The sequence below is a fragment of the Sander lucioperca genome, chromosome 9 (genome assembly GCF_008315115.2).
Source record: "Sander lucioperca isolate FBNREF2018 chromosome 9, SLUC_FBN_1.2, whole genome shotgun sequence".
Taxonomy (NCBI): domain Eukaryota; kingdom Metazoa; phylum Chordata; class Actinopteri; order Perciformes; family Percidae; genus Sander; species Sander lucioperca.
In genome coordinates this window covers 40,633,497-40,651,521 of record NC_050181.1, presented here as the reverse complement: position 1 = coordinate 40,651,521, position 18,025 = coordinate 40,633,497, and the positions used below count along the sequence as shown (strand labels likewise).

Sequence of the window (18,025 nt, the reverse complement as noted above, 5' to 3'; positions counted from 1 at the left end):
ATGCCTATTTATCATTATGAATGCAGGGAATCCTCTGAACATTTTCCTAATTTAGACACTAAGTGGCGCTCTCGACTAGTTAAAATTAGCCACACATGGGGGAAAGAACACACGACAAGGGTTTTGGATAAACGTCAACTATTTGCTTGGATTGTTAAACGGGCTGTTGTTTGCCCAGGACCATGTTAAAGCAATAGCTAGTTTTCATCATATTCCGCTACACAAAGTGTATTATGTTTGAATGTATTATTTTATGCTAATTATAAAGAGCTATAATTTGTTGCGTGAGACCAACAGTAATTACAGAGGAAAGAAGGCTTTGAGAAAGTCGCGTCCAGCCAGCTGCATGGGTTGAGCAATGTAGTGCGCCAAAGCTGCCTGCCTGAGAGGATCCATCACAGAAACAAACCCTCCCACTCCGAGTTCCCCCGCTCCTTCAGATGCAACTCAAAATACATAAAGCGTCCATGTTGCACAGGGAATGGAGGGTCAGCAGATATGAACAGTTTGCTTAAAAGTGTTAGCTAACTTTAACGCTCAACAACTTGCGTTCGCTACATGTTTTTGGACAAGAACAATCCTCCGACGGGCTTCCTAGTGTTTTTAACGTTGTACCAGACACGGCCTCACATTTTGGATGATCGGAGCTTCACAGCTAACTCGCTAACCCAAGCTACCTGCTAACTTCAGCTAGTTAGCAATTCAACGTCGGTTGTTTTTGTGTGTTTTTTTTTTTTCGCCACAAACGCTGTCGCTGTTGCGCACAAAATACTTGTTTGCAGCAATGATTTTTTGCGGAGAGCCATAAATGACAGCCATTCACTGGCTTCCATTCACCACCGTGCTAGCTGGCTGGCTACCACTGCTGCTGCCACTACACTTCGTCTCGGACGGTTGCCTGCTGGCTTTGTGGGCTGGCTGGTCATCCTCATCTTAAACAGCTAGCTAACAGTAGCTAGCACACGAAGCAAGCGCGCTAGTACGAATAACATTGTGGGACACAAAACCGGAATAACCACCCGTCTAAATGGACCACATGTCCATAATAACCCAAGTTTCCAACCCGAAGGAGGAGGAAATAATATCCTTTAACCAGGAGAAAGGTAGGAACATCTAACTAATGCTAGTGGCTAACTACTGCTCTCGTAGTTGAAGACACTGGTTGCCTGTTTGGGCATATACAACCTGGATACAACTAGCGTTAGTTAACAAACTCTTAGTAAGCAACAAGTTGATCAAATGTGTTGTGAACCCCAATGATGCCAAGTCTTCGCTTCTAAATGTTTGTGTTTTGGCTTCGTAACTGGATAGATGATTCACTCTATGAATCACGACCACAAGAAGCTAAACAGTTCATGGTGGTTTTGTCTGCGGGGTAGCATAAAGTTTTTTTTTTTTTGGAATGAAGCATATGTGCAGGCAGAGGAGAACTATCTGCTGTCAGTAATGCTGGACAATGTCTTGTGAATTAGCACAGCATTTTCTATAAGACATGAAACTTTGATGTGGCAAAGCCATCAGGGCTGTGGTCACCTCGTAGGATGCACAGATTTGCATTGCTATCAGTTTATCTGCTTTTGTCTGTTGTAAACAGTGGAGCTACCTTATCTCCGATGAAGACTAGCATATGTATTTTCTGTGTTGTGTATTATCCACTACCAGTTAAGGTGGTGTTTTTTTTCATTCTTATCTCCATTAAAAAAAAAATGATTCCTTTCTTAGATACAATAAAATAGTTCAATATTTTCATTTTTAGTTAACAATTACCCACGCATATGGGGATCTCGAGGTCAAAATGCTTCCTTATGCCTTCATTTTCACTTAACACTCCATCTGTCATTACTCTATGTATTTCCCCACTCACACTTTAGCATGATCTGCAGTGGAGATGGTCAATTCTCTTCTTCAAGACCATGGCTGCCCGTTCATTCCCAATCCTGGGGCTACTCTCACGGGTCACCCAGGCCCATGGGACGTTATATTGGTATCAAATCTCAAACCTAACTTGTCACACACCATTAGTAATGTGAGAATTTAAGTCTTTCAAGCACAATGCATTCTCCCCTGGAGGCACAAATGTATCCCTCTGTAACTACTATGGATTATATGTGACTTGAACATAGTTGTACATCATTTGAAATGATCATTGCATGTATGTGTGAGTTATGGGAGAGTAAAGGATAAAGGCAGGGATTGACCCACACAATATGAATGTATGGCAGCAAAAAATATACGCAGATTCCACAGCAGTGATACACACCGACAGCTAGCTATTATGTCTCTGTTTATATTATAAAATTACTGTGATTTTGTTTATAAAGCTATCAGAAGGTATCTTTAAGGGCCTGCTTGTATTTTATAAGTCACAATTTGTCGTGGAAAAAAATGACCGTGAAGTAATTTAGGGTCACTGGGTATGAGTAGTGCTGAAATAAGTCAATTAGGTAGTTAGTTAATAGGAAAAAATAACTGCTAATGGTTCAAATTAAATTGGATAAAAGGTTTAAGTAAGTGTTCCAGTAAAAATGCCAGACAATGCGGTCTATGGCTTCATTAATTCATTTGTTTTTGCTCTCCTTTGTTTCTTTGTAAATTGAGCTGTTGGTCCGAGAAAGTGAGCAAATGTAAGGCATTATTTTGGGCTTGTGATGTGCATTTGTCTTTATTTATAGGCTACATGATTCATTTTAAGAGTTTGATTGTTTTATTTAGTAAGTAGTGTAGTGAACTATTTATGTTCCTTTTGAGTTTAGTAAATGTTGTCAGTGCTAGTTAAGAACACACAGAAGGTCTTATAACTTTCATCTAGACCAAATATCAGTATTATTTTAAAATGTTTCTGTAATAACATCTAAATCAGAGACAACATGCCGCCTCCTTGTGAAGTTATGTCAATGCAATACTTGCATTCGGTTAGCATTTAGATCTCAAATTGTTTACCAACAGAGGAGTTTGAGCAGCACTACACACACTTACACAATGGGAATTCACTGTAGTGTGTTAAGCTGCTGCATGAACATCACACCTAATAATGGCCTGGCCTGAGTTGCCTTTTATACAGGACACAGTTGAGGATGAAGTAGAGCAGCGATAATGCAGTTTGTTTCCTACTTATTCCATTTTCTCTTAAGAAATGAGTCACACAGAATTCTTCCCTTGGGGCTAAGTCAAATATTACCACCATTGTAGGAATACAGGGTTTTCCTACCATTATAAGGCTTAGGCACAGCACCTAAGCCGGTTTGGGTCACACCACCTAACCCGAATGAATGTAAAAATCAAAGCGGAGAGCATCTGCTCTAGCTTTTCCAATTTTTTGTACACATATGGTAATAGTTCAAATTATGTGAAATTGCATTTTTTTTTATTATTGAAAAACATAACAATTTCTTGGGCGAGGACTGCCAAACCCCCTGCCAAATACATGCACCTAAGTTTTCCACAAATCTGGGAAAAATGCTGGAATAGTATGGCCATGTCCTTTCTTCCACTTGTTCTGGACATTTTGAAAACAGGTTTGGTAATGAGGGGCACTGACAGCTGTAATATGAAAGGGAATTTGAAAAGATCCAGAAAGGGTTTGTTTTGCATTAGTGGAATATTTGTATCCACTCTGTCACAACCAAAGTACACAGCAGGATTCTTAGCTTTATTTCCTGAGTTTATTATATAGTCAACCAATGATTTGGCTGTCCCTTATCTATTGCATACCACTTAACATATAGCTCTTCCCAGCAGCTGTCCTAGAGGAATTTGACAGGTAGTCTTCCATTGCTTGAACAGGCTCCAAACTGTCTGGACAAAAATTGACCACCTTTGCTCTCAGTGTTCCTCTACTGGCTGTCTTACAACATGTGCCTGCCTTTCACACTGGTTTGGCTGCCAAGCAGCAGCCTAAATATAGACTCGCTGCCCTGTTGGCCAGGGCATCACTGACCTCGGGGCCAAGTATAACTACATGCAAAGATGTCAATGATGTTTTTTTTCATTCTCACAGTCATACGAAGCTTTAGTTTGGATAAAAACATTTTTCAAAAGAAGATGAGGACTTGTTGGGATATTTAAGGGTGTTTATGAAGGGGTGTTTCAACTATTTAAAGTCGTCACTCCACTCAGATTTTTGCACTAGTACCTTAATGCATTATATATAAGATGAACAGGTGTCTTTTACATGATCCTTTCACCTTTTTATTATAAATACTCCTCATAATCATGGAATCCAAGAGGTTTCTGAGGCTTGATTTATGTGGTGGTATTTGCTGAGCACTTCAGTTGTTCAATGACTGTCACTGTGATTTCACCCAGACAGGTTTGGTCAAATTTCTACCGTATTGAACTGAGGTTCCCCTATTAGTAATGGTTAGACCTCATAAATATAAAATGTATTCAAGAGTTTGACTTGCTGCCAATTAAGTTCGACATGATTACTCAGTTTAAATGAGCACAGATTCAGTGGAAATTCAACTTAACTTGTTGTACGGTGAAGTTGTTAAGATCCACCCAGCACAGGTAAATCAGAGGAATGCTACACAATGCTGTATGTTTTCATTCCTCTCGGAAATCATAAAAAATAAATGTTTTTAAACTAATGATTTGGCTATGTATCCTGGTATTTAACTACTTACTAGTAGTAGTAACTAATTATTAAACTAATTACTAAGGACATGAGATAAAATATTGCTAGAACAATATAGCTTACATGGGCAATATACAGATACATGTATTATTAAATGGCTTGTGGCCACTTTTTGATTATTAAAAACACTGTCCTATCAAGAATCATGAGTTTGAATCCACAGTTCAGATATATGCTGGTTAAGAAAAGTGGTCAGTAACTTTAAGTGCCCATACGTGTAAACCTGTGTGACTGCCTTCCAAGGTATACCTTGTTTCTGGGATAGGCACCTGTGCAGGATAAGCTAGTATAGAAAATGAATGGATGCCAGTATAGATCAGTTACTTTCCATCTGTAACCTAATTAAAAATACATTTCATTTTTGCATATTGTTTTCCATTCATCTCCAATTTTGAAATCAATAACTTTTAATTAATGAGGGTGTTGCAAGTTTTGGTTGTAGTGTATGGTTAGTAAGTGGATCAGAAGACCCGCCAATCAATTTTGGAACATGGTTAGATCTTTTGTTTTTCTGGTGGTGGGACAAGCCTTTTGTTTACAGTTTGATTGTGTATTGTGCCTTTCAATTCATTATAACTTCACATGTTTGTTGAGGCAGAGATCCATTCCTGGTAGAAGTTAAGAGCTTATCATTCTGCAGAGGTGAGGTGGACTCTGATAGCTGCTTGGGTTGTAGCCAGAGAGCACTGTTCACAAACATTCCTCAAACTTGTGAACACGTTGTTTTGAGGTGATAAAAGTGTTTGCTTGTATCGCTGCCTCTGTCGACAACTGTTGCCTTGCATAGTCCGTAGATTATTGTATTCTGCTTGACATGGCATTTTAAAAGCAAACGTTTTCCAAATTATCAATAAAACACTCTTAGTGTCTTAATCATTTGGTCATGCGCTATTGTCTCCCTTCTTCACACACCTTTTCGTAGTTTGCATATATGCATGTTTAACATCAGTGAGAGGCTTCACTCCATTTTTTTCCTGTAGATTAAATGAGTAAAGGCTCTAGGCCGGTTAGATTAGCACATTTACTATTGGCTAATATGCATCTGGGAAGTTAGTCCACTGAGAGACTTGTAGTAATATTTAGACAAATGCTTAATGCACCGCCCACAGTAGACCAAATACAAAGCTTTAAAGGTGTGGACACACAGAGCCCATAATCGGCCGTTGGACAGTTTGGCGAGGTCAGTGACTCGAGTCTGTTCGGTGTGTTCCGTGCCGTCGTCCATCCGAGGGGCCGTCGGCCTTCATTTTGGCCGATTTGACATAATCGGCGGGGCGGGCGCTGCCGGCAGTCGGACTCAAATGACCCATCTGATTGGTAGAGTGCTAACCCGGAAACAGGGAGCGGAATGAGCGTGACTAGAGTCTCTCAAAATCTGACGAAAATCTTTTAAACTGACCTTTTGTTGATCTGAAATGAAGACAGATTCAGCAACTGCACGGCCTATTTCTCGCTTAAAATGTTTTCAGAAACACGTTTCGGTGAACTATTTTAATAAAATATGAGATCGTATTCTGAACAAGCCGCCATGAAAGTCTGTCTTTGAATTTCCCGAGAAACAAGACCCATGTGACGCGTTCGTCCAATCAGCTGCCGGTTTTCATTTTTGGGCGACGATACAGATTAGCGCCGCCTGCTGTTATGGAAACGTATTACGTCTTGTCGCTTTGGTGTGTTCCGAGGCACTTTTTTGACCAATTTGGGGAGACTGATCAGCCCAACTGCCTTTTCTGCCGACGTTTGGCCGTCGGCTCTGTGTGTCCACACCTTAAGATATCACTGCACTATGACATTAAAATGCACGCAGTGTGAGAGTGAGTTTAGCCAAAGCTATACAATGTGTTAACAATCGCAAACCCACCCATGAGTCTAGGACACAACCTCGGCTAGATAGAGAGGTGGCTTTAATAAAAGAACTGAACTTTGACTTTATTAACTAAACCGAGTTTACCCTCTCATTAGTGGATTACTACCCTCCACTCTCCACAGGTGAGCGATATGTGTGTGTAAGGCCCAGTTCTGTGCATGACTCAGTAGTCCCTGGGTGTTTTCTGAGGGTCTTTGTGCAGGAATCAATACAGCTGCAGCTTGTGGTGGTGAGTCACAGGAAGCTGACAACTGCCTGTCCCAGTTTTACAGTCCAAAAAAAGTCCAGTTTAATAAAATAAGCTGTGTGGTCTTGATTAGGTTATTTTTTAGATTTAAAACCTAAAAGTGTACTATGGCAGATGTGATCAGCAAAATCTAGGGCATCATAGAGAACAATTTGGTTAATTACATTTTGTCTAAACAAATCAGTTTATGTATTTGGTGGCTGTTGCAGTGTTGTGTAAACGTTTGGTTTTTCCAGTGGGTTAAATGGTGGCCTTTATACTCTGGAAACATTGGGCAGTAGCAGGAATTTCTTATGCATCCTGTTTTAATCCCCTTTCTCTGTTAGCACACACAGTATGCTCATTTTTTTGTTTTGGACACTGAGAAGATGGGATAGGGATTTCTTTTACTTACAGTATTTACATTAAAAGTGATGGGGATGGCCTGTCTCTTCATGGACCCGGTCAATTTCACTCTTCACCAAAAGCTGTTAATTTGGCTTTTATTTGACTTCTTTTCATTTTTTGACCTTAACCTTTTGGTTTAACAATACTATTATTAGTAATAGCCAGATATAGTTTCAGTCATACTACTCAATTATCACTGCTTGACTGAGCAATTCCATGTGTTTAGAGGTTTTAAGTTACCTTAAATAGTCACTGAATGTTTTAATGTTGTTTCCTTGTTTCCTTGTTGATGGATGCATATTGTACTTAAATTGTCTTGTGGTGACGGGTGAAGGAGCCTGTCCCCGATAAGATATAGTCTAAATACCCAGCACGGCATTCCCTAGCTTAAAAGGCAGTAATTAATGTGACTGGAAGCCAGCGATAGAGGGAATTGACAGAGAGATCGGGGAAGGCAAAGTTTCATGTAGCCGTGACATGTTGTTACTCTGTCAGTGTCTGATACCTTCTTAAAACAATAGTGTGGTAACTCCACATTATGCCCTTGCTTGCATGATATAAGGCTCTGGCTGCTTTTTTGCCTCAAGAAGATACTATGGTATGTAGGAAATGTTTTGTTGGGAAAACACTTGGCAAAGCTGCATTGTTGAAAAAATAGTTCTGGTATTTGTAAGGGTTGTCTAAAGTTTGTTGTCCTTAATTCAATATTGTGTACTAGTCATTTGATGTATTTTCTTCTGGCAGAGTGTTTCCTATGACAAATGTCTGTTGGATATTTGTTTAAGGTCAGGAGCACAGAGTGGCAAAATATCAAGATGCCAAAAGCCATGACATAATGCTATTTGCTCTTCACTGGTCTTCAGTTGCAAAAGCATTCTGGTTGTTTGAGCCGAGGGGTGAGGGGGAGGGGGGGGGGCTAATGGGTGGAGAGGAATGCAGCCTTGTATAGGCTCTGCGGGGTATGTGGGCCTCCCACCTCCTCCCTCCCCTAGTTTCTTGTGCATGTCCAGGCTGCTTCAGTCACTCACCTGCCAGCTGAAACATGGGAGGGAAATGTAAGCAAGCTTTCGAAATGGCGACTCCTAGGCCAATCAGGTGAAGGGATTCACGGCAGGGCAAAAAGGAGCAGGGAGGAGCATGTAGCTTCCAACTTGTCACTATTAATAAAAGCTCGGTGTCTGATTTAGGCCCTGGTCCATAGTCCTGGAATGAGAGGCAATTTGCAATCAGAGCAGAGCCCGCTCTGAACTGTTGCTGTATGCGACTGACGAAGTCACCCAGCGAGCCAAGTTATTTTCTGATCAGTGGTTCTGCCAGGCCCGGTCAACAAAACCAGCACTAATGTCATTAATCACTCTGTCAAGGTCTCACCTATTGTTGTGATTCAGTAAAGCTCACACCACTGTGGTCACTTAGGAGGATATTGTAATGAACATACTGTATAACAGTTTGTTCCCAGTTATTCCAGCAGCATCTACAGCTCAGCATGCAAATAGCCAAACGTGATGCTTCCCAGCTTCAACCCGCTCCATTTTTATGATTGAACGATCGATTTGCATATCCACTTATTCACCCTCCGCTCTCCCACTCCCTCCTGTTGTTTTGACAGCGTCCCAGTCGAACAGCAGCATAAAGAAGCAGAGGAGCCGGAGCATCTTCAGCACATTATTTTGCTGCTTCCGCAACTACAATGTGGAGCCTCCAGCTACCAACACCAACACCAGCTCCCTGCCTCCACCTGTTGAGGAGAACGGATCGCCTCCCAAGGTGGGCTGCTGCTCCACTAAACACATGCAATCTGTTTTTGTATACTTTCTTTATCTTCGTGGACCTTTCTTTGTTTCTTTCTTTTTTGTTCTCCTTCCCACCCCTCACCCTGTTTTTGTATGTGTGTGTCTATCTCTCTTGTGTTGTAGTGTGACCAGGTCGAGGTCGTCCCTATCCCTAGTGTATGTATTGCCTTTTTTTCTTTTCCTTTGCATGCAGGCTGAGTGGGCTGGTGCTGGCACATCCTGTCTGTGTGGGCTCCAGTGTTCCTCAGAGAGCTTTTGCTCTGCTAGCGTACTGCGGTTCATTTTCAGCCGATCGTACCACTGGCTGTGCAGAAGGTGTGCTGTATATGGCATATGCACCTATGGGTTTAAATGGTGCCTCTGTGCCTGATCTGCATGAGTGACACTTGGTGGTTTGTATGCTTTCAGAAATACTGTGATGCTAACTGTCTAATAAGTGCAAAACTGTTTCTATTAATCGACTCAGGTGGTTCCATAAAAGAAGTATTGGCATTTTTAAACACAAGGTTTAGTGATTTCAATGAAACTAAAAGCAGCTAACCTTTGCATGACCTTTGTTTTATTTAATCTCCACATATAAAAACGGATAAAAAAAAATCCAAGGGGATTTAAGACAGCATTGCTTCCTCTGATTATGTGGCTGTAGCAGGGGGATATCAGGTGTTGAAGAATCCCACAGGGTGTCATTTTGAAGCGATGGGTCCCATAAACGCATCATTTCAGACATGGCTTTATCTCAGCTGCATTGTCACCCATTGATATGCTCTTCCTAACATTGTGTTGGCTCTCTGCTCAGCCTTAACACATTAATTTATGCAAAGTATATGTCTCTATCACTCTCTCTCTGTCTTTCTTACTCCGATACTCTCACTCCATACATCTGAAATGATATGCCTTGTCTTCCCCCACAGCCACCAGCCAAATACCTTCTACCAGAGATGATAATATCTGACTATGGCAAAAAGTGTGTGGTGATTGACTTGGATGAAACGCTCGTCCACAGCTCATTCAAGGTAAGAAGAGGCTGAAGCTCAAAAAGAGGTTTATTATTGATGTGCACAGTTCTGCAATTGTCCGCTGTCAGTGTGTGAGTGTGAGCTCACTAATAGAAGGCTAAGGCCTTCTATGTTACGAAGATACAGTCACCCATTGGCTTCACTCACCATCTAAATCTTTGCTTAAAGGAATACTTCATCCTCAAAATGACCATTTGTATATCAATTACTCAGAGTGTTGCCTTGAATTCATGAAGAAAATGTTATTGTCGCATGCCTCCACGGTGAACGGAGAAAAGTCTTGCTGCATTGAAGAAATAGGGGACAGCCTTGAACAACGGCAAAACAATATGAAAACATCTGTTTACAAACTTGCCCAACTCATAGAGTATAATCCAAGTCGTATGCTCAGTACTTCCCAAACTCATGCGTTGCTGCTAAACATGACTGGTTACAACACTTCCGCATAAACAGTCTCCCGCTTGCAATCTCACTACTCGGACTCGCGCGGATAATTAGTGCGCATGCGCAAGCTAGTGTTGTAAACAGTCATGCAAGGCATGTGTTTGGGTAGTACTGAGCATATGACTAGATAAATGAGACTTGGATTGTACTGCTTACTTGTGTGAGAGTTTGTAAACGGATGTTTTGATATTGTTTTGCTGTGTAAACGTGGACTGCTATGACAATGCATCAAGACTTTTCTCCATTTTTTTTTTCTCCCATTCACCGTGGAAGCATGCGACAATAACAGTTTTCTTCATGAATTCAAGGCAACGCTCATTGAGTAATTGATACACAAATGTCATTTTGAGGGTGAACTATTCCTTTTATTAAATTTGTCAATTGAAAAAAAAAAAATAATTACTTTCACTACTCTGAAAACAAAAGTGCATTTTATTTGAGCGTTTACCAACATCATTGGAAAGCATACTGTGTATATGCCTCGCAATGAGAGTAATACATATATTCTATCTGACGTTATCTTTGTCTTTATGTTCAAAAGTCAGCCAATAACCTGCAGGAAGTCAAAGCTGTGTTGAATCCTATAAAACACTGTGTAAACAAAGCCATGAGAGGAGCAGGTGGTGGAGGATGTGCTGTAGTCAGAACAGGGGCAATGTTACAGTCCTGATTGTATTTAAAATAAAAGCAGGGTGGTAATTGGAAAGTCTGAAGGCCTGCTGATGTTGGAAACCAGCTGCAGTGAATACAATGTCTTCTTAAGCATGTAAGAAAGTTGTTGTCTGGTGTGCAGTAGTGATATTGGCTGTTTTTGTTACAATCCAGAATATGATGTGTCTAAACCCCATTTTGCTCCTCTTTCTGTTTATCCGTCTTCCTTTTCTTTTTTTTTCTTTTTTTTTTATACCTCAACCCGGAGGACAACGAGGACTATTTGTTTTTTGCAAAAAAAGAGTCTTGGATTATGTTCTTCTTCCTTCCAGAGATTTGACAATCTGTGAATTGCAAAGTTTTAGTGTTCCTAGCAGGACCTCTGCTGATCAGTTGTGGTACTACACCAACTGTTTGAATGACACTGATATGCTGTTTTGTTTCTTCTCACAGCCCATCAGCAATGCAGATTTTATTGTTCCCGTGGAGATCGATGGTACCGTTCATCAGGTATTGTACACACACACACACACACACACACACACAATAAAAATAAATATTTAGAGATTTATACCTTTTTATTAGGGGGTCGAGTTCCATTTTGTTCCTATGTGAAGATCCTGAAGAGAATGGCTGTGATCCAGTTCAAGTAATCCAGGATAGGCTGTGTGTTTCCTGCTTGGCCTATTCATGATTACTTGCACTGGGTGGCAGCCGCTGGGCAAAGAGAAGAGGGCATCTAAACTCTGAGTGAAATGATGTCTTTTAGAGAGGGAGACACCAAGCTGAAGATTTTGGATAATGCAAGAAATGAGTAGCAGGAATTTTTCCGTAGCAATCGTCAAACATGTAACATCATACTGTCTTAATACTGCTATAAATCCCACTATGAAGGTTATAGTTAATTGCGCTCCTCTCATATTTCATAATTTCAGCAGTGCGTTTGTTTGACCCTCGTGTTACACCATGCATGTTGTTCTTCTCTGACCTGGCCTAAAATCTGGTGTGTCTCGCAGGTGTATGTGCTGAAACGACCGCACGTGGATGAGTTTCTTCAAAAGATGGGAGAGCTGTTTGAATGTGTGCTCTTTACAGCAAGTCTCGCCAAGGTGTGTTTAGACCCGGTCCTGTTTTCTGTGCTCATAATGTCTTTTGGTTTAAAAAAAAAAAACCAAAGCCATAGAACAACATTTTCTATTTCCTTGTTCTGGTAATAGCCATCTGCTCTTGCTGTCTGAATTTTCACACGTCCTCTGCTTCACTCTCCACCTGTGTCTTTTGCATCTTAGCCAATAATGCATTGGTAAGTTTAATGAATGAGTCAGAGAAATAACTATGTTATCAAGGGCCTGATGTTTCTGTAGTATCGGATGTTGGTCGTGCTGAGTTAAAAGCTAGGTGTAAGTAGTGCTTGTTGTGTCATAGAGTAGTATTTCCTGAGGCATCTTTCCTGTCAGGTAAACACAACTGTGAAGGATGACCGGCTTTGCTTCCTTTTGGAATATAACTGTAGCATTTGCAAGTTATTCTGTTAGCACTCTAGTTGAGGTATATGACCACAAAGATGTGTGTCACAATGTGTTTTCACAACATGCAATTTGATTTATTATGTGAATTTTCCATAGTTGTATTGTAGTTAAATGTGCATGTCATTTTAATTTTATTTTTATTTTTATTTATTTTTTTACAGCAGTGTAACATGTTGTGCTGTGTTTGTTTGGCTTGGGCAGTATGCAGACCCTGTGGCAGACCTGCTGGACCAGTGGGGCGTGTTTCGAGAGCGACTTTTTAGAGAATCCTGCGTTTTTCACAGAGGGAACTATGTCAAAGACCTGAGCCGGCTGGGACGAGAGCTCAGCAACGTCATCATTGTTGACAATTCCCCTGCCTCTTACATTTTCCACCCAGAAAATGCTGTGAGTTCCTAAACCACTCATTTATTTTTCACAGTCAGAAGCTACTTCTGTTATATAATTTGCCTTGCCAAGGAGGCAAAGGCTTGCATTGTTTGCTACCTTGATATAGTCCATTATCTTAAAAGAGCAGTGTTTTGTTTTTTAGCAGTGAGGTTGCAGTTTGCCAAATTACTTTGAGATCCGGTTGCTTTAAAGAGAAAGAAGTTGTTTGGGGTTCAGTTGCTATGTTGGAGTATTGTGGTTATCTTGTCGATAAAGTCTTAGTTGGTATTAAACTAAAATCTAACTTTTTTTTTCCCGTCTCCCAAGGTCCCTGTCCAATCCTGGTTTGATGATATGAATGACACAGAGCTCCTGGATCTGCTGCCTTTCTTTGAGGGACTCAGCAAAGAAGAAGAGGTTTATGGAGTCCTGCAGAATCTAAGAGGCAGGTAACAGGACACACCGCAGCGCCTCTGCTCTCCATCCTCCTCTCTGTCGACCATTTCTACAACCACATCTCTCAGACTCAGGCAGATCCTCCGACACGCGCCCCTCTTGTCTCTGCCCCAAGGGGACGCCTTGGAGTCTCACTGTGGAAACCTTCATGTAACCCCGTCTCTGCTCTCATCTCCTGGTGACTGGCTGCCTTCTGAGTGCCATCAGAAAAAAAACAAACCTTAAATATCCCAAGAGCACTGTGTTTCACAAAAACCACACCAGAAAGTGTACAGAGCATCCTAAGTTGATAATATTGGGGACAAAATGCTAAGAGGAATGAACTCTGGTCTTTATAATTTTACTATTCGGTGAAGTGCTTATTTTAAAACCAAAAAACATCAACAACGTTTTGTCTGACATTTCTTTTGTGGTACCACACAAAAGTCTGAAAAAATTGTGTCCTCGTATTGTTGCTATGCAGGCAGTTTCTGGTAGTAGAAAGGACTGTGATTCTCTTTTCTTACTGAATGAAGTGCCTTGTGTGTATGTTGTTTATATCGGGAGATATTTTTTACATGGCATATTTCCAGAGTACTTCAGTCTTTTCACACACAATATGCTTTAAAGTGGACACAGAAGTATCTTGATATAAAGTTTTTTTTTTTTTTTGATTATCAAAAGCTGGGCAAATGTCTCCATAGTATTCTTATTTTTTTTTTCTCCTGGTATGCTTGTGCCATTATATAGATGTGACTTTGTTTCTTTCTGCTTTCATTATATGAAGACATAGTTAATTTGTTTAAGGCAAAGGAGTACGTTTGCAATTGTGAACCTTTCGCCCCACTTGCAATTACAGTAGTTCTTTGCGTTTGATAGTTTAATCTGAAAGCTTAGATAAATTGTGCCATTTATTTTCTGTCTCTCGTATTCCCCCCCCCCTCCTCACCCTTTATCTCATTTTATTATTTGCCAAATAAGAAAACAAACGTTTTACAGGCTTCATATCTTCAACAGGGGTTCAGCTAGAACTGTTAAACCATTAGTAGTAAGTATAGCATTATAGGTTTTATTCTTTTGACAAATAGTCGTCTTATATGTTTGTATGTTTTTACTGTTATGACGTCCTTGTTTTTCATGTCGTGCTTTTATCATATGGCTAGCTTTCAGCCCACATTTTTTCTTTTCTCTTTTTTGGGCACACACAAGTGGTGCAGATTCACCCTTAGGGGTTGATCTTTCTCTTTATAATTGTACACAGTTGCAAAGGTATCCCTTTTGTTGTTCCAAATGGTCTGGGATCTTACAGTAAATGGGTTGAGTGCCATGTTTTTTTTTTTTATTCACAAGGTTAGTGTCTTTATGGAATATAGGATAGTGTCGGATCGAGTCCGGACAGTGTTAAAATCCCACCATTCTCTCCTGATTTACATACGAGGATGGCCTGGTCCCAACCAGCCGTGGTGTAAAACCAGTGGAGACTGTGTGTGGTGTTTACCTTCCCCGACTCTTTTTAACTGCTCTTCACCTCAGTGCCTACGTTTGAGAGGAGCCACGCAACCCGAATGCTGCAACATTAGCTACCATGGCAATAACCTTTTTTGGGGGGAGTTTCCATTCCAAGTGTTTGGTGTGGGTGTCTAGAGCACTTGACAGGCTAGCTGGTAGAGGTTTGGTTGACACTAAAGGCTGGCCTGGTTATCACAATGACTTTCAGTGTTCACGATAGAATCAATTTTTCACATTATTTGATCCGAAAACTGGATAAACGCATATAATTTAGTCCTTCAGTCATTTAAGAATAAAATGTAATTACTAAAAAAAGAAAATTCAAAAGTAAAATACTGAAACAACTTTAATGTTGTTTGGTCTATTTCAACAACAGCCAAATGATCTTGTATAGTGCACTCACTGCATTGCCATAGTTATCAGCTTTTGTTGAAAAGAAAGTTAAAAAAAAACAAAAAAAAAAAAACCTACAAACCTACAGATGGGTGCTCAGTCGTGGCTCATCCAGACAGCCTCCAAATGTTTAGGGGCCATCTCTAAATGGAACACTACTGGGGCACTGCAAAAGGACTGTGAAGAACCTCATCATGGCATTGATGCCTTACTGCCTGTGGAGGCCCAAAGCAATGTTTCTTCATTAATTCCAAGGTTACATCTACACGTTTTAGCATTGTGTCATTATTACTTTCTCATGGAGTGTGATATATGGCCAGGAATTAACATTATGAAACAATGAAATGAAGCAATGAAGCATGAAAAAAGCTCTGTGATGCCATCAAGGGATTGTACGCTCCAACAAACCTCATTTGCTTTATTGCTTGGTTTATGGGCCATGATGTTACATTAAAACGACCTACACTACTTTATAATTTCCACCATTTTTTTCAAGTTGAAAGGCTGCTGCTCCTACAGGCGTATTGAAATATTTTCTTTCTTTTGCATAAGCATTTGTGTTGGCGCTGAGTGTTCAGCTCATGATGATGGTTTCAGCAATGTCCTTTTTATAAAAAGCGTTTGGTCGACTCTTTTCAACCTCTCAATGATTACCTTTCTCTGAAAATGTTTGTATCATTGTGATATTTTTCTACTTACCTTTTGTCAGTATTTGGTTTGAAAAGTTGCATATTACCCCATTGTATCCAGCTTCTTTTTTTTCTTCTCCCCTTCCTTTCAGATCTTGCCTTTTGGTAAGAATTCTCAGTCAGGTCGTGTCTTTCCTATCAGGGGATGTGCGTGTGTGTGTGCGTGCGTGCGTACGTGTGTGTGTGTGTGTGTGCACGTGCTGGGGCATCTTGTTTGTGCTTCCTTCCAGTTTTCCTTTGTGTATCACCTCACTAATAATCACACATTCATCATTTTGTATTGATTCAGCACCAAAGTTCTACAACACTTGAGTTCAAGGTGTTTTTTTTTTTGGTGAGGTTATTCACTTTTTTTTTCTTCTTTTAAAAGCAAAACAAAAACTTGTCCATTCTTGTTGTCTTACTTTAAGTGTTGGCAGAATGTTGTCATCCTGAGCATCAGTTTTTCTTTCCATAATAAAATGCTTAATTGAAACAATTTTGTCATGGCTATTTTTTTTATTCAAATGATAAAGATGCCAAAGATCATCACTTCAAATTGATGATTGAAGTTTTTACTGTCTGTACCTGATGTGGTCTGATAACTCCAAAAGTCACGAGAGAGAATGTTACTGTGTTCTGTCGGAATAAGTTCACTGTAAAATAATCTTTTATTTTGCCTTTAATTTCCTTCCAGCCATATCACAATAAAGCACATTTTTATGGAGAATTGTTGCTCGTCTTCTGTCAGCAGATTAATGGCAAATAAATGAGCTGGCAGTAGTGGTTAGAACAAGCTTTTTTTTGTCTCTTACAAAAAATGGCAGTATGTTTTTTTTGGCCACTTAAAGGTCCCATATTATGCTCATTTTCAGGGTCATACTGGTATTTTGGGTTTCTAGTAGAACATGTTGACATGCTTCAATGTTAATTAAAAAAACATTTTTCATACTGTCTGTCTGAATCACCTGTATTCGCCCTCTTTCTGCTCTTTACGCTTCGTTTTAGCGCCTGTCTTTTAAGACCCGATCCTGAAAAAGCCCAGTCTGCTCTGATTGGTCAGCGTTTCCAGGTCTTCTTATCTGCGCTCTGTGTCTCTGCACCATCATTGCAGCTGGGGAATGACTGTAATGCACTGCAGCGGGACTTTATTTTTTTTACATCACAACCTACCGGAGGTCCTGGCGGCTCATTTAAAGGCACAGTTTTGTATGCATTTCTCTCTGGATTGAGCACTTTTTTCACAGTATTACAGTTTTTCTCAATTGCTAAAACACAATTTCTGAAACCTTGCTCCATTTTCTGAAAACATTAAACACAAAACCTCATCTTCAAGCACTATTTACAAAACCTGTAAGCCTGACTCCTCTCGCAAAATGAAACTTTTGCCTCAAAACAGTTTTACCTGTGTTCAAAATCAAACACTGCTCTCAAATCATAAACAAAGTAATCAAAATGATATACACTATCAAGCAGTCAGTAAACAATACACCAAAAAATAGAAAACAGTTCAAAACATAGTTCTCAGGGAGAAGTACATTTTTAATCTCAAAACAAATTTAATATTTTTCCGTCATTGTCTTTTGATGAACGAAAACTATGTTTTCTACCCATGTTCTATCATAGTAGCTCAGAATTGATCAAAAGTTACTACTCTCCTTTGCAATTTATTTTGTTCTTCCTCCTCCTTGTCCCCTATTTTTACAGTACTGTACCCTGCATCTCACAAACTTGTCCTTTTTCCCTGTGATATTGTAATTCTTGTTCTTTGTTGATATGAACCTGCAACCAGTCAAAATCTATTGAGCAGTCAGTACTGTTAACAATTTGTTCATTGTACGGTATACAGCCTACAATGCACTGTACTACAGTATATAATACTAAAAGGGACAGTCACTTCCTTTTGACATTTTGTGTGCCAAAGGTGTGTCCATCCAAAGTTCACTAGGTTAATGGTTTTACTGTGTGAAAAGGCTGAAGTGGCTCAACCCAAAACAGATGCAAAGTTTATCCACATGGAACCTTCAGATAAGTGAAACACAGTTTAGTTCAAAGTGCTGGGAAAGAAAACATCGAGATGG

General features: G+C 40.0%; 1 protein-coding gene across 2 annotated transcripts; it reads left to right on the top strand.

Moving 5' to 3' along the window:
* The first annotated feature begins 141 nt into the window (after window positions 1–141).
* LOC116055088 (CTD small phosphatase-like protein) lies at window positions 142–15,638 on the top strand. 2 transcript variants are annotated; one of them, XM_031306857.2, is made up of 8 exons: window positions 142–1,103; window positions 8,747–8,904; window positions 9,054–9,086; window positions 9,842–9,943; window positions 11,495–11,551; window positions 12,058–12,150; window positions 12,772–12,957; window positions 13,267–15,638. In XM_031306857.2, the coding sequence occupies exons 1-8, from the start codon at window positions 1,028–1,030 to the stop codon at window positions 13,390–13,392; spliced, it is 831 nt and encodes a 276-aa protein (XP_031162717.1). In that variant the 5' UTR covers window positions 142–1,027; the 3' UTR covers window positions 13,393–15,638. The 2 variants fall into 2 exon arrangements, with proteins under 2 accessions (XP_031162717.1, XP_031162718.1); XM_031306858.2 differs by lacking the exon at window positions 9,054–9,086 and having other exon boundaries at window positions 144–1,103.
* The last annotated feature ends 2,387 nt before the right edge of the window (window positions 15,639–18,025 follow it).

Bases quoted from the DNA above. Each gene is read 5' to 3' on its own strand.
- LOC116055088 (XM_031306857.2), top strand. From the start codon at position 1,028: ATGGACCACATGTCCATAATAACCCAAGTTTCCAACCCGAAGGAGGAG. The intron at 1,104-8,746 runs GTAGGAACATCT...TTGTTTTGACAG, and splicing joins ATCCTTTAACCAGGAGAAAG to CGTCCCAGTCGAACAGCAGC. The intron at 11,552-12,057 runs GTATTGTACACA...TGTGTCTCGCAG, and splicing joins TCGATGGTACCGTTCATCAG to GTGTATGTGCTGAAACGACC.